We start from the raw sequence: 20,983 nt of genomic DNA on the forward strand, positions 1-20,983 counted from the left end.
GAAAAACCTGCAGCATCCTTATAGGCTCGGCAGTGCTACGGTGGCTAGCACTACAGAAGAAAGAGACTTGGGGGTCATCACTGACCACAAGATGAACATGAGCCTGCAGTGCGATGCTGTGGCCAGTAAAGCGACCAAAACGCTGGATTGCATCCATAGGTGCTTCTTGGGCAAATCCTGGGACATCGTTCTCGCCTTGTACTCGGCCTTGGTGAGGCCACAGATGGAGTACTGCATCCAGTTTTGGGCTCCACAATTCAAAAAGGATGTGGAGAAGCTTGAGAGAGTCCAGAGAAGAGCCGCACGCATGATCAGTGGTCAGGAAAACAGACCTGACGACGACAGGCTGAGAGCCATGGGGCCCTTTAGCCTGGAAAAGCACAGGCTCAGGAGTGATCTGATGGCCACCTATAAGTTTATCAGGGGTGACCACCAGTTACTGGGGGAACGTTTGTTCACCAGAGCACCCCAGCAGATGACGAGGTCAAACGGTTATAAACTACTGCAAGACCATTTCAGGTTGGACATAAGGAAAAATTTCTTTACTGTCTGAGCCCCCAAGGTCTGGAATAGCCTGCCATTGGAGGTTGTTCAAGCACCTACATTGAACACCTTCAAAAATAAATTGGATGCTTATCTTGCTGGGATCCTATGACCCTAGCTGACTTCCTGCCCTTTGGGTGGGGGGCTGGACTCTGAGCTTCTGAGGTCCCTTCCAGCCCTAATGTCTATGAAATGGTACATGGCATAGAGCAGTGGTTGGCAACCTTTAAGCAGCTGGGGGCCAGAACAGCTTGGCTCTGGTCCTGTGTGGGCCAGCTGGCTTTTGTGGTACATCAGTGCTGGGTAGGCTTTCCATGCACCCATGTCAAGGCCAACAGCTGGAAGAGAGCTGTAAACTGCATCTGCACTGTTTCTGCTTTTCTCTGCTTCCCCCACCCCAGCTGCTTCCCAGCTGCAATGTGGGCACAGCTAGAAGATGCCTAGCCCTGCCATGGGCTGAAACTACATCCAGGCTGCAGCTGGGTTGACAGTGAGGCAGGATAGGGAGAAGGGATAGTGGGATGGGTACAGCTGGAAGCTGCACAGCCCCAAAACAGCTAGTCTGCTTGCATGTTGGGCTGGACAGGTGGAAGCCGTGTTGAGATCAGGGGGAAGTGGAAGCAGAAGTGGGAACAGTGGGGATACAAGTGGAGCTGTTTCAGAGCCATGCAGCTTCCAGCTGCATCTGCAGGATCTCTGCTTCTCCCAGTGGATAGCTTTTGTTTGGCTTGTGGCCCAGATGGGCCTTAATATACTTTAAGCAAGAAATACCTGTGCCGACATGGCTCTCGAGTCCTAAGAAAAGAAAGGCTTGTTAAAACTAATCCTTTCCTGAAAAGTTATTCTTCTTTTTGGGAGGGACTTTATCAGTTTAATACCTATGCTTTCTCAGGTGAAGGGAAAAGTGGTGTGCATGGTGGTTTTTTTAATGATCTTTTTATGGCTATCCCTTTGTGCTGAATTTCTTAAGTTTGTTTGGTTTTTTTTTGTATTTTAACAGTGACTTAAGATTATCTAGAATTCGACTCTTGGAGCTGTTTACTGATTTGAGTTGTAATCCAGAAATGATGAAGAATGCCACTGACCTATACTTCTCACTCTTGCAGGGTAAGACCTTGAAAGGCTACTAATAAATCAGGAGGCCATTGCTTAGTAATCTGTAATTTAATGAACCTCCTACAAATTTGTGTTATCCTAATCTTACGTAGAGGCATTATTTGCTCACCAAAAAATATAGCATCTTTTAGGTTGCTCTATCCCAGCCATCTGTTAAATGATCACCTGGCCTTCTTCAGGTTCTCAGTCAGCATCTTGGCACAGTAAGGGACATGGATAGTCCTTTGTCTCTTTTGAACCACTTTCTGTTGGGGGGAGACGTTAATTTTTCATCACTTTGATACCACAATGTAGTGAATTACTTCTAGAAAGTATTGATTCCCATCAGTTAGAGAATTTACCAGAGCTAAAGTATAAAATGCATCCAGTCTAATGTGAGACCATAGTTTGTTATATTTAGTTGTAGTAATGTGCTTATCTTTACTGAGGTGCTTATATGGTGCTCATCACCAGCATCTGAGCTGTTCAGTGACATGTTATGGCTTATTCATGTTACCTCAAAACTTTTTTTTTTTTTAAATCTCAGTAACTTATTCTGAGTTAGCATTTTCCCTCTGTGTCCCTTTTGTTGAAGAGTCAGTCAAGTACAATCCTTGAGCTGTTTGCAGTAGGTAGATTTTAACTTAAAATAACTGTTAGCTGTGCATTTCTAAGCAGTATCAGTCTGGGGACAACTGTCGTCTTTGCAGTTGGTGTCATGGAATATGCTAATCTGTTACCAAAACCTTTTTATCCAGTATGAGTTTTATCAATATTATGTGAGCCTCTGTTTCCTTGTCTATCTCCATCCCACCCTTTTCTATGCTGGTTTGAAACACTGTTTTGAAATTTTATATATAATTTTAAATATATATAACAGAGGCTCACATAATATTGATAAAACTCATACTGGATAAAAAGGTTTTGGTAACAGATTAGCATATTCCATGACACAGCTGCAAAGAAGACAGCTGTCCCCAGACTGATACTGCTTAGAATCACAGAAGTAAGGTAACTGGCCAAGTTACTGCAGAAAAGGTGGAAGGGAAAGAATGTCTTCAAAGGGTGTCTATACCCAAGCATTAAAGTCTTCTCTTCACAAAGGAAGTTTTTCAAAAATTTGCCATGATTGTGAAAACCACTGTTAGCAACTTTGGGAACCCTTGTTGTAAGTGCCATATTAATCAGAGCTGCTCTGTGTTGCTTTGTATGAAAAAAGTGCTTAAACTGTAAGCATCCCACTTAGAATAGAGCTCCCAAAATTTCTAATATCACCAGATATGAATCGGAGCTAGGCACAGCACAGATCTTCTGCAAAATTCCCCTATGGTGCGCAGGGTTTGCAGGGTCAAGTTGATAATTCAGAACAGGGAGTTTCTGTTGCTAGGATTAGGGTTTTTTTGCTGTAAATCTTGCCTTCTCGTTCATGAATAAAAGGGTTTTTTTTATAGGGCTGTCAATTGCTATTGATATGCAAAATTAATGCAAGAACCAATTAACAGATTCATCTTTTTTTAATGCATTAATTACACTTGTGGTTTTGGACCCCCCATTCTGGCTCCTCTCCACTGCCATTATCACCACCTCTGGGCTGCTCAGTGGAGCAGCCATAGCGGTGCAGAGGGGCTACAAGGCAGCCTTGGTGTAGGCTCTGGGTGGCTGCAGCAGGAAGGTGAAGGGAAGGGGGGCACACTCACCCCGCACAACCCCCATTCAGGGCCCCAAGCAGCCGGGCTGGCCGTGTCGGGGGTTCAGGTAAGGGAACACTCGGCCATGGCAGGGTTGCATGGCACCCTTGGGTCATGCGGTTTGGGCTAGGGGCAGGTCAGGACTGCCTGGGAGCTCTTGCACAAGCCACCTCCAGGCCTGCAGGTCCCTGCACATCCCCAGTCCTGTCCCTTAGGGAGCAGTGGCAATGGTGATCCTGTGCCTCTGTGGAGGCAGCCACAGACAGCTCTGGGAATCCTGCATGCCCGGCCCCAGCCCAGTGCTGACAAAACCTGAGCTGAACTGACTCTCCTCCCTGCACCACCAGGGCTCGTGCCAGGATACACACGGAGCTGCAGGACCCACCAGGTCCCAGTAAGCCCAGGATATGTGAGGAGGAGAGTGCTGGCTCCACCTGGCTCGGCAGCAGCAGCTCAGGCTCCGTTGATGCTGGGCTGGGGCTACGGGAGATGGCTCTGTGATTAATCCTGCCCCCACCCACTGGCAGCAGCTGCCTCCGCAAGGCCGCAGGTCTGCTGTTGCCACCGCTTCCGCAGGGGCCCAGACTGGGGATGCGTGGGGAACTGCGGGCCCAGAGGCGGCTCATGCCAGAGCTCCTAGTCTGTCCCAACCCTCCCTGAGCCTGAGCCATGGGGCCTGAGTGTGCCAGGCAGCCCCACCGCAACCCAGTGCTGCCTTCCCCAAACCCCAGTGCTGCCAGGTCGGCTGGTTGGGGCCCTGGATCAGTGTTGTGAGGGGGTTTGTGGGTGGGTGTGGGCACCCCTCCCCCCGCCATCTTCCTGCTGCAGCCGCCTGGAGCCCATGTCCCACCACACCTGCTGAGCAAGTAAGCAAGGAAGTTCAGGCCAGGTTGGAGCAGCTACCTGCAGCCCAGGCTGCCCACGGCCACTGCTCCTGGGACAAAAGCGGGGTGAGCCCACTGCTGCTGGGGCTGTGCTCAAGTGGAGGGCATGCCCAGGGCAGCTTCATGGAGACCCCACTCAAATTGGGCATCCTGCCAGGGCATGCAGGGGTCTCTCCTCCACAAGCTCCAGACCCTACTGTGGGGAACCCCTCTCCCTGGGCTCCAAACGCAACACACACACACATCCACAGCCCCCCACAACTTTACAAATTCACACCCACCCCCCAACCATACAAAGTACCTGCATATATGTGCATAATTTTTAGTTTTTCTGCCCTTAATTTTCAGTCATTAGGTGTGCAATTAAAATCATGATTAATTGCAGCTATCTTTTTAATCACACAATTAATCATTATTACACTTTTTAATAGTTTGACAGGGTTTTTATGAAGAATGCAAATGAGACCATCTTTTTCTATTCCACCTGACTGTATCTCTTCATCATTCCCCAGTCCCTTCATATCCTGTTGCTTCTGTTTTCTCATTTTTAAATTGCCTGTGGCATGTTTTTATTTTAACAGGTTTTATCATTTCGGTGGATAATTCTTCTCAAGAGAGCAAGTTACGATATATTCAGAATTTTAAGTGGACAGACACATTACAAGGGCAAGTCCCAAGGTACATGTGTTTTCACACTTACAATATCTTTAGCCATTGTACAGTATAGATACATCACTTTAAAATACATGGTAGAGTAGACAAATGTAGCACAGCGCTGTGATCACTCAATATTTCCAAGGGATTCATTTGTTTTAAAATGATATAATGAGTTCCAAGTATTTTGACAGTTTTCTTCTATTTAAAGTTGGGGACAGATTTTAAATAGTGCAGAACAGGAAATAACTATGCAGAATACATATGCAATAAGAATTGGCCGTTTCAGATTTTTGAAACGGTTAAACTATTAAATCAGAAACTTAAATATCAAGGTGGTTGCTCTTATACCACCTAGCGCAGTCCCCTTACTTTCTTGTGGCACATTTGTCATCTAAATTAAGGTCTTCTGGTCAAAGTTAATAGTTCTCCCTCTGTTCTGTAGCATACTCTTGGAAACTATAAATAGAAAACCAGACTGTAATAGAAAACTGGAAATACATGGGGGTGGGGGGAAACATGTTGGCAGTCCCTAAAGAAAGCTGAAGAATTTATGATGGCAGGACCATTCCAGGAAAAGGATAAGATTTTATCTTCTTTGAAAACTTTTCTATATACATATGCCCTATTGTCATAATTATGTAACGGGTTGCAGTAGAAAGCATTTTGGTGTGGTGTATCTGCTAAATTAACAAGGGCAAGCCTGTCACTTTTTCTTGGTTTTAACTAGCTATTTCAGACATAGGCTTTCCATGAAATGCCAATTAAAATAGATGGTGAAATATGTCATATCTGTAATTTAATTCCTACTTTTTGTTTTTCTGTTTAAAATAAAAACTTTGCTAAGCTTTCAGAAAGACTTGTGTGAAGGGCGCATCTTTTAATGTGGGATTTGTTCACGTGAGCTTTTGAAGGGAATAAGTAAATGATTAAATCTTCTTGAGACAGTTCAAGGAGCAGAAAAGTTAGAAACTCCAATGATGAATGCAGTGATTGTTACATTACCTAACTACACATGGCCAAACATGTATGAACAGATTTGAAATCATGAAATTGCTTGGGTTTTGTTTTTCCTTTAGTGCCCAGCAGGATGCAGTATTTGAGTTGGCTTCCATGGGATTCAATGTGGCTCTTTGGTACACAAAATACTCATCAAGACTGGCAGGAAAAGAAGAGTAAGTGTTTTCTGGTTTTGTCAGTTGTGATGGCATGCCGACAAAAAATTTCATCGACTTTTGAGTTCTGGTTGCTCTAATTGAGGGTTGTTAGACTGGTATGGCCCCCAGGCCAGATCCAGAGCCGGAGGCTCTTTCTAAACTAGATCCAAACCCACTCTGGTGGTAGGTTGAGCAGTGGCAGCAAGTTGAACAGCATCAGGGAGCAATAGGAGTTAACACAGCTGTTGCTTGTCCCTGTCATGAACCACATTCCCAACAGTGCTGCATACCACAGATTCTGGCAGTGCACCCCACTTCTAAATTTCCAGGTTCTCTTGGGTCACTGGAGGCAGGTCACACGGCTCTGTGGTTTGTATGTTTAACAGCCCTGCTCTACTGCATATCCTGCAACCACAAGTGTTAATTGAGAACATCAATTAAGGCAGCCTTTGTTCACATGCTTAGTATCAAGAGTACACTGTTCTGGCTCTTGGCCTCTATGGTGTGCGCACAAATTCCTCTGTGTTGTACTTGGATAGACAACTTGACCTTCAGCCACAGCAGGATTAATTGGTGAAATCTAAACTATTTTCATGTTGGAAGGCACACATTACTATAGCAGAATAACCTTAGTAGAGGTAAGGCACTAACGCTAAGAATAATGAGCAAATAAAACTACTATAAGAATGGAATCCAAACTTCTTTGGCTTTTACACCTGATCTAACTGAACAATGTAAGGTGGTTGAGAAGTTTTTGTAAGGTTATGAGTTGGTCAGTACAAAACAAATATTAATCAGGTGAATTGTATTTAATTATTTTTTAAACTTTCAGTATAAATGAAGATGAAGCAAAAGATGTTCACAGGAGCCTGAAGATAGCAGCTGGGATTTTTAAACACCTAAAGGTAGAGAACATATCTTTTAATTCTGTTCTGCAAAATGTCTCTGGACAGAGGTGTTTATATCTTGCTGTGTGTAGTGTCACCATGTGACAAGTAATATTTTTTTAAGGCTTTGCTTTTTGTTATGTAGAAGTAGACTGCATGCAGTAAATAATGATATTGGATTCTTTTGAATGCCACAGAGAATAACTCTTACTTGAGCAGTCATTTTTGTGGTTGGATCCTTCTTAATTGTAAGGGTTGGGGGAGAAGCCAATGGCAATAGTCCCTGTGTTTGTAAGTGTCTTTTGTAGTTAGTCCTCATCACCTATGATTCCCTCACTCAGTCATTGTACCCATTTAATACAGTATACCCCATTCAAGCTCATAATCTTAGGACTGAAAGAAGGTTCTACATTTATTCCATCTTAATGTAATGTAAAGTGTAATGCTTACTGAATATAGAATAACCCAATGTCAGGATATAGACGTGCATACTTTGGAGGGGCATGTTCAAAAGGACAGCAGCCCTTAATGTTCTAATTGTGCATGGGCAAGCCAGGAATGATGCAAATGAAGCAAAATCTCTCCATCTTTAATGTGTTAAAAGTTGGAACTTTTAACAGTTGGACCAGTGGAAAAGTTGGAACAGTGTTAAAAGTTGGAACGATTTTGCTATGGTTGTATCGTTCCCAGATTGTCCACACTAACAGCTTCTCTTTTGAAATGGCTCCAAATGTGCATGTGTCCATACCCGCAGTTGCTGTTCATTCCGTGGTTACAGTTATTTGTGCCCCGAGCTCAAGGTGTTTATTGATTTAACCAATATACAGAGAATTGGTGTTTGTTATAATGTGAACAGTAGGCCGAACATTTGCTGTGCTTGATTTTGTGCAATTATGAATTATGCTTTTTTCTGATATGCACATAAGTGGAGCTAACTAATTTACAATCTGAAAAAAACCTCACTTTAAACTTAATACTTTATTTGAACTAAGCCTAAAAATGATTTTCTGCTATGTAGGAAAGTCATATTCCCAAACTGATCACTCCTGTAGAGAAGGGAAGAGATCTAGAAGCTCGACTTATAGACTCCTACATCATTCAGTGCCAAGCTGAAGCCCAGGAAGGTATTGCAAAATGTGCATGTTTGTAAGTGGAATATTTGTGTGTGCAGTTCTGTAGTGCAGTAGTTCTCAACCTTTTTAGATTTGAGGCACCCCTCCATTTCAAAAACTAATTTATTACAGTACATACCTCCTTGCAGAGGGGCCAGGAATTGGAGGTGGGGAAACAGCCAGGCAGCGAGAACCTGACCTTGCCTTTATCTGCTTATCTTGTTGTATCTGGAGCATAAGCTTGCCCTTATTGGCTTATCTCCTTGCACTTCCTGCAGCACCCTTCAAAAGATCTCATGGCAGCCCAAGGTGTCCCAGCATCTTGGTTGAGAATCACTACTCAACCAAGAGGGATGTGGACAGCATGGAGAGGGTCCAGAGGAGGGCCACTCGTATGATCAAGGGACAGCAGGGTAGGTCCTATGAGGAAAGGTTGCGGGACCTGAACCTGTTCAGCCTTCAAAAGAGAAGGCTGAGGGGGGATCTTGTGGCCTGTTATAAACTGGTTAGGGGGGATCAGCAGGCGCTGGGGGAGTCCCTGTTCCCCCGAGCGCCGCAAGGAGTGACCAGGAACAATGGTCACAAGCTGGCAGAGGGAAGGTTTAAGTTGGACATCAGGAGGCGCTACTTCACGGTCAGGGCGGCTAGGGTCTGGAACCAGCTTCCAAGTGAGGTGGTGCAGGCTCCCACCCTGGGGGTTTTTAAGAGGAGGTTGATTGACCACCTTATTGGGGTCATTTGACCCCAGTGCTCTTCCTGCCATGGCAGGGGGTGGGACTAGATGATCTGCTCAGGTCCCTTCCGACCCTAGAAACTATGAAACTACTCCAGGGGTTCCTGATGTCTCCTGGATAGTGACAGCCAACGTTCTTCTGAAGTTCTTTGGGGGCCAAGGTATTTGTAGCCAGAACTGAAATCTTCACTATCTTAAGGTGCCAGAAAATCATTCCAAATATTTATCAGTTTTGAAAAAGTTCTTAAGGAAATGTCTCTTCTCCAGTAATTGTTTAACATAGTTTGAAAACAAGAACGTATGCTAGAGATCCAAATACTTTAAAGTAAGTGGAAGAGTATGCCACCAACCTTATTGAGTGCTGATTTACAGCTACTCATTATGTCTTAATTTTATCATATTTTGTCACTTGTTGGAGCCCAGTAGTACTCTTGTTTATAGTATTCAGATTAACTGAATTTGGAAGTTTTAGCTGATAAACCCCTAATTATGCTTGATAAGACTTCCTACAATTACATTTTATTTATTTATTTTTAGTGACAATTGCCCGAGCTATTGAATTGAAACACAATCCTGGTCTAATAGCTGCTCTTGCCTATGAAACATCCAATTTCTACCAAAAAGCTGGTAAGATAATCGTACTTTTTATGTCCTTAGTGACTTAGTAGCTTGTATGCTGTATAGAAAGACAGCATTAGCAATTCAACCTCCAGTTTCTCTATAGACAGTATTAGCAGTGTGTTAAACAGTCAAGTCCTGACTGATGGTTCAGATGTCTAATTCACACTTTAACACTTATAGTGGACAAGTCTAATAATAACAAAGGCCTCCTAGTGATGTGGGAGGGAGGGTGTACTCCCTGGATGTTTAGTGAACAAAATGGGGTGAAAGTCAAGGGAACGTCTCCAATTGTTCAATATTGACAACTTAAAGTCAGTGAAAGGTGACATGAAGACCTCTTCAGCCGTCGTTGGCAAGAGGGGTAATTAGTAGGGCTGTGCAAAATGGCACTGGTCTGTTTCGATGGAACAGTGTTTCATTTCGATTTTTATTTATATTTGAAATTGCTGTTCCGTTTCGCTTAATCAGAACAGTGACACTGTTTTGACATTTTGCCCATTTGCTATAACAGGGAAGCTCAAAATAGTCTTTCTCATCTGGCAGGCAGATTGGGGGCCCGCAACCCTGGGAGGACTGTGGGGGCTGTGCCAGTCCTCTTAGGGCTGTGGCTCCCCAGTCTGCCTGCCAGATGAGGGAGGGAAGCTGGGTGTGGCTGCCTGAGACAGGGGAGCTGGGGAAGGGAACTGAGCCCAATTTTGCTCTGTTCTCCTCCCCAGCGCTACAATCAGGCTGGGGAAAGGAACTCAACCCAGATGGGCTGAGTTCCTTTTCCCCAGCCCAATCATAGCACTGGGGAGGGGAATTGAGCCTGGGCCCAGGCTGTGAATCGGCTTCCTGCAGCCTGGCCGTGGGAGGTGGGGAAAGCCAAGGCTGCACTCCTGGCTGAGCCACGTGGGGCTGCGGAGCCCCTGGGAGCGCAGCCCTGGTTCTCCCATCTCCCATCACCTGGCTGCTTTGAAATGTTTTGAAACTTTCGAAACATTTTGACTAACCTCGTTTTGTTTCAAGGCTGTTTCGAAGCCCTTCATTTCGACATGACTTCACTGCTTTGAACTCGAAATGAGTCGAAACAGTGTCGAATTGAAATAGCCGGTGAAATTTTGCACAGCCCTAGCGATTAGTTGTACTATAAGGTCTAAGGCAGGCTGGGGATTATATATATGTTGCTTAGATTTGGTAAGCTGGTTTGAGGACCTTCTGAGTTAGACAAGAATATTGGTTAACTGTGTGAGTAGTGTTGTAATGTAAGTAGAGCTTATAAAATGTTTCTTGAAATTAAGACTCAAAACAAAATGTAAAATAATCATTTACAGGCAAGATTCTTTGGGTATGCCAACAACCAAATGCACCTTTAGACTGTTGAGCAAAATTATTCCTTTGTTTCATAGACATCAGTGTGTATAGAAAAGGTGTGTCAAACTTACCTAGGGCCCTGTAATAGTTCTGGACTGAGGGATTCCTCATTGGCCAGATCCAGCCTTGGGTATCGGGGGGAGGCACTGTGGCTACTGCAGCAGGTCTGAAGGTGGCAAGAAATCTGAAGGGATTTGGGAGCTGTAGTGGTGAGCCAGGTTTGCCACCGACAGCAGTGGGCAGCAGGGTCAAAGGGCCTCTAACTTCCATGGCAGGCCAAGCACCCACATCTTCCATGTAGTGAGGCTCTACAGTCTGGATTCAGTCCATGGCCTGTATATTTGACACCTCCAGTGGAGAGGGAAGAGGTGCACAGCTGTGTTAATGAATCAGAAATATAGGTGTTCAAGACAGTGTTATGTCTGTTAATGTGGTTTCCTGTAGGAACTACAGGAATAATTGCTGCAACTTAACTATGTTTTGCATACTGTTGATTGCTCAAAGATCAGCACTGTGTTTAAAGGTTTTTTTATGATTTGGAGATTTCTGTAATTCTAGATCAGACATTATCTAGCTTGGATGCAACATACACGGGTAAATGGAGGAAGTACTTACAGTTGAAGACCTGTTTCTATCTGGCCTATGTGAGTACTTTGTTTGTGTCCAATCTATGAATGTTTCAGTATTTAAAAGTTAGACAGGAAAAGGGATTCAAGTATTGCTTTTTCCTTGTCACCTCAATGTGAGAGGATAATGGGAATTCCTATAGCCTATCTAAAATGTTTATTGTTTTAGAGCAAGATGAGATCCCTACTCTCTAGAATTTGGGAAGATTCCTTGCTCCTATAAATGAGCCAAGGCAGTCTGAGCATAACATTAGTCTTTCATTCTGTGTGCTGAATCTTGGTCTGCTTTTAGATGCAATTAAGAATTGAAGTCCTGATGAGACAGCCGCTAATGATATTGGGTCCGACACACAACCCGTGTGTCTTTTAGCAACAGGTGCATTTAAAAAAGTTTAGAACCTTTTTTCATTTCCTAACTGATGGCAGCTCACTTTAAGGATGGAAGGGCCTATAGCTCTGTAACTAAACTGCTGCTTCTGGTTTTGTCAAAGCTTATATTCTAGCTTTTCTAAAAAATGGTACAAAACTAACTTGATCCTAACTTTCTTCTTGTTGAGCCTATAGCTAGATGTTTCTTGTCTTATTAGCCACCAGGTGAGATTAGTACTCTTTGTTTTTATTGCATGAACTAAACGAATGATGGAATAAAGTATCGTGCTGTCATGTGTAATTTCTCAGACCAACAAGAAATGTACGTTAACTCATGAAAACATTTCTGTTCACATTGGGTTTAGGATATAATTTAAATATTATATTTCTTTACAAACATTATGCCCCAAAAGGAACTCTATTCAGACATGAGGGTAAGGGAGATTAATGGGAATATGCTGAAAAGTTGCTTAAACTTTGCCATAACTATTCAGAGAAACCATTTTAATTGAAGGTTGAGCATAGATTTAAAATCTCAGCATTTTTCATACGTGACTTTAATCACAAAAACTGAGCTGAGTTTATTCCCACCTTCCCTGCTGAAGAGACGTGCTCTTTTTCTTCAGTACAAGTGCTGCTGTGTATATTAATTCCTTGCACCACATCCTGCTGGCTGACTCATGCAAGTGATGACAACCCAAAAAGTGGATGCAATGACCCACATCTAAAAAGGAAAAAAAAAAAACAGAAAAAATAGTTGGACGACAGGAAGATGCCTACTGATGCCAATACAAATGTTCTTTCCCATCAGGCATATTGCTATCATGGTCAAACGCTGCTGGCCAGTGATAAATGTGGAGAAGCCATCAGAGCTCTGCAGGAATCAGAAAAATGTAAGTATGATTCTTAAAACCCTACTGGAACATCTCTCATCCTACCTGAAGGCTCTATGGTTTTTGTAATTCAGAGCAGTTTACAAGGCTATCCATTTATTTAAATGTTAGAGCCAAATAAAGACACACTGATTACATCAGAATAGACATGGTTTGTATAAGAGCTTTCAAAAATCCTTAGTCCTCAATGTTTATGGTCTATAAACTTCTATAATATAAAAAAGTGCTTACCGAAATAGGTATTTTTCTCTTGTTATCAACTTAATATCTCCCTAGGAGAGGGCTATAGCTTGTCCCTACAAAGAAGAAGGATGGATACATTTATTGCAGGGTCACAGCAGACAGAGAAGTTAAAAAATGAAAAACAAATTGGCTCGATCTGTAACAGAGCCAGACATGTTGGCACTGGATTTATGACCCAGATACCTTGTTCTGGGCAGACCTAAACCCTCAGACTTGCCCTGACCTCTCCTTTCAATAATAGGCCATTTTTATTGATGCACAGTGATAGCAGATAAGAATAATCCAAACAATTCTATATATTTTTCCAATCTTAGAGCTGCACAGAGTTAAGGTACATCTAGCCAGTACACAAGCTTCAATCTGAGGTTCTGTCTTGAATGTCAAATGCCAGCATGATCCTGGAGGTCGGAGGCCAAGGTCCCACCCCTCCCCCCACAGTTTGGGTGGGTGAGACAGGCTGGTGGTATACACTGTATCCATGGTGGCCTTGGGTTTCTCTCTCAGGGACCCTTTGCTGCTCTGAAATCCCTCTCTGTATCTTTTTCCCTCCATGATAATGCCTCATCTTTTGGGCCTTGCTGATTGGTCTCTCTGTGGTCATCATACTGTCCACATTCTGTGCTGTCAACTTATTTCTTTGTTTCACAGACTCATCACATGAGCACATTCTAATTTGGGCTGTACCAGTCTTCTCCTAATTTGGTCTGTTCCCCAAACCAGGAAACTCAAAGGTGCTGCAGTTGGGCACTGTAACTTGGTGCCACGTTGTCTCATGTTATGGAACAGTGCGATATATGCCTTTAATTTCTCAGCCTGTGTGACTGTTTGCTGCTTGTCTGCATCAAACACTGCCGGCCTTGAAGAAACTTTTGTCATAGACAGGCTTTTTAGAAACCAGTTAACCCTTGCTGTTGCCCTGGACCATTATTCTAATGCATATCTATTTTACCTATAAGCCAGTTCCCAAAAGCAAACCATTATCATTTTCTAGCCAGCAAGACCCATAGGCTGCAAGTGCCTATTGTGTGGCTAGCTGCCTACTAATAGGACAATAGGGTAAAGCCCCGGGTAAGCAGCAAGGGAACTACTGCATCTTAGCCAGAGAAGCAGCAGTAGGCTGCTTTGGAGGCTGAGGAGATGCACCTGTGGCTGGTCAAGAGAACACCTGATCAGAAGGGGAGGAGCCCAATAAGCCTGGGTTTCTGAGGCAGATGGACAAGTACAGCCCTGAATTCGTTGGGGAGAAGAGCTCCTGCTAGTTCAGGTATTCAGGGAATGGAAGCTGTAAGCCAGATCAGGTACTCCTAGGGGCTATGAGAGCCAGTGAGTGGGGAGCACATATCAGTGCACACTCATATCCACACGCCATATGCAGAGTGGTAGTTGTAATCTGACTCTGAACTTCTTTTAATTCTGTGGTTCCTTATTGCATACTACTGTTCTCTTTGTATTCGTCTTTGTGGTTGTATAATATACTTCTCTGTCTGCCCAGGTCTTGTATCTACCTTTTTTTGCTGCCTGTAACCAGATTTTGTCCATGCTAACTTTCTAGGTTGGAGTAGTCACCCTGGAACCAGTTTAACTTACTTCTACAAATGCTTATTTTAATATGTTGGGATAGAATCTTAGCTAGGATACTCCCTCTCTCATATTTCAGCAGGCCAGAATAGTAGTGGCCAGCTTTAATTGATAACTTTCATTGCTTTCTTGTGCAGTCTTTACCAAGGCTGAAGCATTATGCAAAGAGTATGGGGAAACCAAAGGGCCTGGAACTACTGCCAAACCTTCTGGACATCTCTTCTTTAGGAAACTAGGAACTTTAGTTAAGAACACCCTAGAAAAATGTCAGCGAGAGAATGGATTCATGTAAGTATATACTCTTTTTGGCACGTTGCTTTTCATGATCTTTAGACCCCTCCTTTGTTGTTGTTTTAGGACTAGATCATAAATTTTTCTAATGCAACTCCTCAATCCAGTGAGGAGTGGCACGTGGCTCAGAGTGTCACAGTTCCTTCCCTAGAACCAAATGAGTCTCTGCTATAGCAAATTACTCCTCCCTCCTTGTTCTGTACCAGCTAAACCACATTAACTGATATGCTGGAAAGGATGAAGTCCAAATTCCACTTTCTTCCCCTGACGACCCTCTTCCTGCCCTGCTGCACTGAAGCAGTGGTCCTGCGGAGGATGTGGTCTACCCCACTTACCCATCCCCTGTTAACTTCTGCTGTAAGCAGCAGTTGTATGTCTCTCTGCTCTCCATCTAGTGTCCAGTACACTAGTGTAAATGTGTGTCATTACGCAGCTAAATTCCCAGGGGATGCTGGGTAACCGAGCTTTTGCTGTATTTTTGAGTAAAGAATTGCTATTTCCCCCCCTTATTGTATAAAAGGCACATGCAACAGGGACATTGACTAAACATCAAATGCTGTCTGATGCACATGAAAATAATTTTTCTTACTCTCCTTCTGTTATAGTAATTGTAATCATTGTTTTTAACAATAGCGCATACAGAAATTAACACTAGTTCATGTCCCTTTAAAAAAAGTAATTTGTCACATGGCCAGCTTCTGTTCATGAATGTTCATGCCTTGATGACAGTATAGTGGTTTGCTAAGCATTGGGTAAGGAACCAGTCCTTTGATCTATCTGGGCTTTTGCTACTGTAGTATGTACTGACATCACCTTTCTTTAGAGGCATTAGTAGCTCTGATTTTCATTTTTATTTTAATTGACTTTAAACAGAAGGAGCATTTTTATCTCTTCCCACTAAAACAAAAAGGGGAAAACCCTTTTAAAGTGATAGGGGCCACAGTAGCAAATGGGTGAGAGTACAAATGGGAATTTGCCTGTGGTCTTGTGACTCCTCTGAGAAACTGGCTAAACTGAATATTGTTCGGTGTTCAGTTCTTTAAATCACATGGGTCTAGTACAGTGATAATAGTAGGATGCTTTTGTAAGTGGGGAAGTGTTCTCCTTTACTTCAGGGGGTAAACTGATAATCTGAAATAATCTCTCCAAAGCTTTATTCACTGTGTTTATAAAACACTAAATTCTGTCTTAGTTACTTCCAAAAAGTGCCACCAGAAGCTCCCCAACTCGAGCTGAAAGCAAACTACGGCCTGGTAGAACCTGTTCCTTTTGAATTTCCTGCTTTGGATGCACACTGGACCCCAGAGTCACTTGCTGCATTTGATCTGACTAAGAGGCCAAAGGATGAGAGTGTAAGAACATTTTACCTTTCTTCTCTCCTTCCTCTCCACTACATCCCATGTGTGGTGCATATTTGGCACTAGGTCCTTAGGTCTTCCCTGCTTAGTAGTAAGACCACCAGCCTTCTGGTTGCAGGTTACCAGTTCAACTGTTTAAGATTAGGCAAGTTGAATCCTGTTTTCAGCCTTCCTAGGATGTTAAGCTGTAGCCAGTGACATTTTAGCAGGCACTGAAATACTTGGGGTTAATGCTATAGAAAAGTCTATTAAAAAGAAGCGGGTGAGACTGTTAATCCACATGTGTTTTAGTAGTTTGACAGTACTGAAGAGCATCCTAGAACAGGAGTATACCATGTATACAATATGTGCCACTTGTCTTTTGGCCAGTCCTCCTTATTTTGTCCTTTGAGAGTTCTCTTTATTTGAGGCCTCATTTAAGCTTTGTCACACCTGTGTGCAGGTTGGTACCAAGTACTGCCAGTTCACGATGGGCACTCAGTTATTTGGTCCTCGAGCAGTGGCGTTGGATCCTTGTCACTCTTTCTTAGCTGGACAACTCTGGTTGGTCCACAGCTGAAAAATGACATTGTTTCCTTGTTTTCTTTTAGCTGTATAATCTTCCTGTTTGATATTTCCTCAGATAGAATTTAAGGATTAATTAGCTTGAATGCCACTGGTGCTTTAATACAGTGTAATTTCAGTTCTTGAGTAGGTGCAATAAGCTAGTTGGATTTAAACACTGTACATTTCAAGCTGCTGTGACAAGAAAACTTGGCAATTTTCTTTCTCTCTCCTTCCTTTTTTTTTAAAAACAGCCCTGAGGGTGCAGAAAAGAATAGCTTATAGTCTGCACAGCTTCAACATATGTTGTGTGGAACTTAGGAGTTTGCATTCACTACTTACATATATTTTTTCCAAACTCTCTCCTTTTCTACAGGCTAAGCCAAAACCAGAGGAAGAAGTAAAACCTCTGAAAGAACCAGATATAAAGCCTCAAAAAGACAGTGGATGTCAGATCTCTTAAATGCCATAAGTACTTGGAATTCCTGCCACAAGCTGTATTTGGTGACTTCAGGGGCTTTTGTTTAAGATCCCATATTCTGTGTTGTCTTTTTTTTTAAATCCTAAAGACAAATTCAGTAAATTAATATTTAATAGCCATCTGTCTTGATTGACAATGTGACTGGATTGGTAGAAGAAAATTATTTATATCTGCTTTATTTTTGTTTTAGTTGGTACCTCATAAAATGGACTCAATTGTCGTCTTTGCCTTTATAGAGATTTTCATCTATAACCAGTAGTACTAGAGTTTGGCTTCTATACATAGAATAGCACAGAAGGAAAGAATTGTGGGGGGTTAAAGTCAGGATGTGGTTCCTCTCCACAATGATAATCCATATAGCATAAACTTTGATTCATATCTTTTGTTTGACAGGAAATAGTATTGATTTAGTCATGTTTACCACAAAGGCTTAACATTCTGTGGTGTTGCTATTCTATTGTTACCAATGAATGAGAAAAATAATTTCTCTTTTTTTTTTTTGCTTTTATAAACATGGAAACTTCTATAGTGAAATCACTGTCTCAGAACTTCTTTAGAAGTTTTCCATAACCAGAACAGTTTATACTGCATTTGATGCAACTAGACAGTAGTATTTTTTCCAACCTAAATTGGGTTTCCATATGCCTGAATTCTTAAAAAGGTACTTCTTCAATGGTATGTTTTTTCTATCCTGTTCCTTCATTTTATGTGGTTTAGTGTCAGGTTGCTAGTCTGCTTATAGTATGTGAAAGCAAAGCAGCAAGCAAGTAGAAAAGCTCTTTAAAATGTATTATGGTATCATGTTTGTAGAATTTTTAGAGGTTAAAATATTTTGTAAAGTTCTGGCCTCTTAGAACCTCAGATGAATACATTTAGTTCATAAGCATAATTAAATAGACTGTAATTGCTCCATTTCTGTATGGGACATATTGGTATGATGCAGTAGGGAGAGTAAGTAAGACAGCATAGACATTTTAGTAGTATGCAGAAGGCATTCTCTTTTGAGATCTCACCAACATCAGATGTAAACTGGAGCATCTCCCGCCCAGCTTTCTCAAGGCCTACCTGTAATCAGCCGCTGGATGAAGAGCAGTTGTTGAAATCCTAGCCCTCAGTAAGAATGAAGTGCTGCTGTCTGAAAGAGGTAAATGATTTGAAGAACTTGTCACCTTCTATAATTTTGCCACTGTTCAAGGCATGTGCTCTTGGAGAAATCAGTGTGTGTGTAGCTTTGGTCTTGTGGGCATTTGATAGTACTCGGGAGACCAGAATAACTACAGCAACAAAAACATTACTTCCATCTGCGAGTGATCAGATTATCTGGCACACAGTGTCAGCCCTGGTGAGCCAGGTGCTTGTGTCCTTCAGGCTTTGATCATTGTAAGTCGTCACACCTAGGATTGAAAGTTTTGTGCTTTGAGAGCTCCAGATTACATAAAACACAGCAACTTACATCCTCAGCATTACAGGTTACTGTAAAAGCATGTCCCCATGCTCTGCTGTCTGCACTAGCTTTCCTTTCAAAGGAGTCCTGTTGAATGGCTCTTTATTCATAATCCTCAGTGGGACTGGATCTAGCTACCTGAGAAGTCAGGACCTCCCATAATGGCTACATTCCCATGGAACAAAGAAAAGGTTATCCAGTAAGAGGATGATTGTGAAATGGAAAGTGGAGTCTTCACAGGAGCTGGACCAAACTAGGCAACTGATTTCTGTGAAGGAAAAGAATGATCCTGGTAGTAGTAAGCATTATGTTGAAAGCAAACACAAAATCCAATACTCGGTTTACCCTTCTCCTATCTGTTCTGTATACATTGATCTGTTTCTCCCTCAGAGACTATAAAGTAAGAACAAAAGAGTTTCTGTTTTTACATCTTACGAGATGCTTAGCTGTGACATTGCAGAGAATCTGGAGAAAGGTTTGTTTCCCAAAATGTGGACACCCCCTGCCAGCCCCCACAAAGTATTGAAGAAGGGGAGTCAAGATGTATTCAACCCATAGTCAAGGGTTGTTTTGCTGACAATACAATTTCAGTCCTGTGTGTAATTACAGGAGCCAATTTAGCTGGAAGCAGGGAGGGAATATCAGAAGCAGGACAAAAATGGATCACTGCCATAAATCTTAATATTTCTATAGTTGCCTTACTTTCTTTTTTAATGGATGAGTTGTAATTAGCTCCATGCTTGATCTTAAACTTTCAGTATGTACTCAGTGATTCTTTTCTATTGTCAGTTGACCTGTATTTGGTGTTTTTCTACAGGCAGAAATCTTTAAATTAAACAGATTTTCACCCCTTGTATATCTGCTGTAGAATATAGCACAGAGTTGCCTAAATGTATTTTGTGCGTGCACACATTAATGTGTATTGCATTGGTATTTTTGACCATGAGTATACTGAAATGTATGTTTCTTCATTTATGTTTCATCAGCTACCCAAATATGTAGAGAGGGTCTTTGGTGCAAACTTCGATTTCCCAAACATTTTCATACAAAAGCTTATTCTGTAAACTTGCAGTTTACACTATGCTGGCACTGTTATCTCTGACTTCCTGAAATCAAGAGTCTTGATTGAGATTTATATGCAATCTGAACATTAGGTGACAGTATTTTATGAGGTTAGTTGTAATATTGTGCTGCTCTCAATCAGTACTTGTTTTAGTAACCATGACAAGTTAAACATTGATAAAGGGAATAAACAAGTTCATCTGAACTTTTGCTTTTCAAGACGCCATTGATTTATTTGCATTTTAAAGCTTTGTGGTAGATTTTTTTCGTAGGATAAAGAATTAAAACGTTTTAACCTGCAAAGTGTAAGAATAAGATGCTGTTGGACATTGGATGCACAACTGCTGATTTCTCACAGAGCAAGATTTTTATTAAGGTATTTAAATACAGACACTCCTTTTTTTAGTTTTTAGTTTTATTTTATTTTTTTGCATTAACTGTTCTCTGTATTCAAGCATTTAGAAAACCTGGTTGAGGGCTTCATATATCTTGCAAATATATATAAAATAGCAAAGGTTTCCTTTAGCACTTTTTTAAAAGTCAGGTTCATAAGATGACTTTTTAATAATAAAATCAACATTAGTAAGTATCTACTGTCTTACAATTAGGGCCTTTTTTATGACATCTGTTCTGTGGCTGTTAATTTTGCACTCAAACAGTGCCCTCAAAAAATGATGGAAATATTAGCTGTCTAACTCCTACTTGTGCTCATACTTTATAATGGGGGCAAAATTATGTCACAGAGCAGACAGCTAGGTAGAGTACTTAGCTGAACATTGAGTCCTTTGTGTGTTTGTCCTTTTTTTAAAAAGAAATGTATACACTGGAAATCTTTAATGGCTTATTAAAAGCAAAACAATACAACGCTCCTTATAGGAAAACTATTTTAAAGGCATTTAATACACTTATGAGGAGTGTCTCATTCATATTCTTTGTTGCTGGGTTTACATGAAATAGTTAACTTGCTGTTATTTAACATGTAACTCTAGACCTAAAGGACTAAATCTGGCCCTTGGATGCAGATGCCTGGCTTCAGTACGAGCTTTGTCAGTGCCTCTGAAGGCAGGATTTAGTAACTGATGTATCTGTATAAATACTTGGCTTGTCTGCTGTGACACTACTACCTGGTTGTAGTCTAAGCAAGAAAGTAGATACCCATATCTGTATATTACTGTATAGCCAACTTTGCACTTTAGAAACTAATCTTGCATTTTCAGTACTATACAACATGCTTGTAAATAATCCTTTGCTTCTAGTTTTATTGTGCTAATGGCAGTAGTGTGATACCAATAAGATTTGATGGGAACACTGTTAAAATTAAAAAGTATTTTTCAGTTTGTATGTATAAAATAAACTGTTTGAAGTGCA

At 41.8% G+C, this 20,983-nt stretch overlaps 1 protein-coding gene across 4 annotated transcripts in view; it reads left to right on the forward strand.

Moving 5' to 3' along the window:
• Positions 1-20,983, forward strand: part of BROX (BRO1 domain and CAAX motif containing) — a 32,295-nt gene extending 11,312 nt beyond the window's left edge. For all 4 annotated transcript variants that reach the window (XM_019516490.1, XM_019516491.1, XM_019516492.1 and 1 more), the window contains exons 3-13: positions 1,544-1,650; positions 4,792-4,888; positions 5,944-6,039; positions 6,854-6,926; positions 7,927-8,032; positions 9,291-9,380; positions 11,286-11,371; positions 12,534-12,615; positions 14,574-14,724; positions 15,920-16,079; positions 17,005-20,983. In XM_019516490.1, the coding sequence (XP_019372035.1) occupies positions 1,544-1,650; positions 4,792-4,888; positions 5,944-6,039; positions 6,854-6,926; positions 7,927-8,032; positions 9,291-9,380; positions 11,286-11,371; positions 12,534-12,615; positions 14,574-14,724; positions 15,920-16,079; positions 17,005-17,091 (1,135 nt within the window). In that variant the 3' untranslated portion in view covers positions 17,092-20,983. The remainder of the gene's footprint in view (positions 1-1,543; positions 1,651-4,791; positions 4,889-5,943; positions 6,040-6,853; positions 6,927-7,926; positions 8,033-9,290; positions 9,381-11,285; positions 11,372-12,533; positions 12,616-14,573; positions 14,725-15,919; positions 16,080-17,004) is intronic.

Source organism: Gavialis gangeticus, unplaced genomic scaffold, assembly GCF_001723915.1.
Source record: "Gavialis gangeticus isolate Ggan-Ray unplaced genomic scaffold, GavGan_comp1, whole genome shotgun sequence".
Taxonomy (NCBI): domain Eukaryota; kingdom Metazoa; phylum Chordata; order Crocodylia; family Gavialidae; genus Gavialis; species Gavialis gangeticus.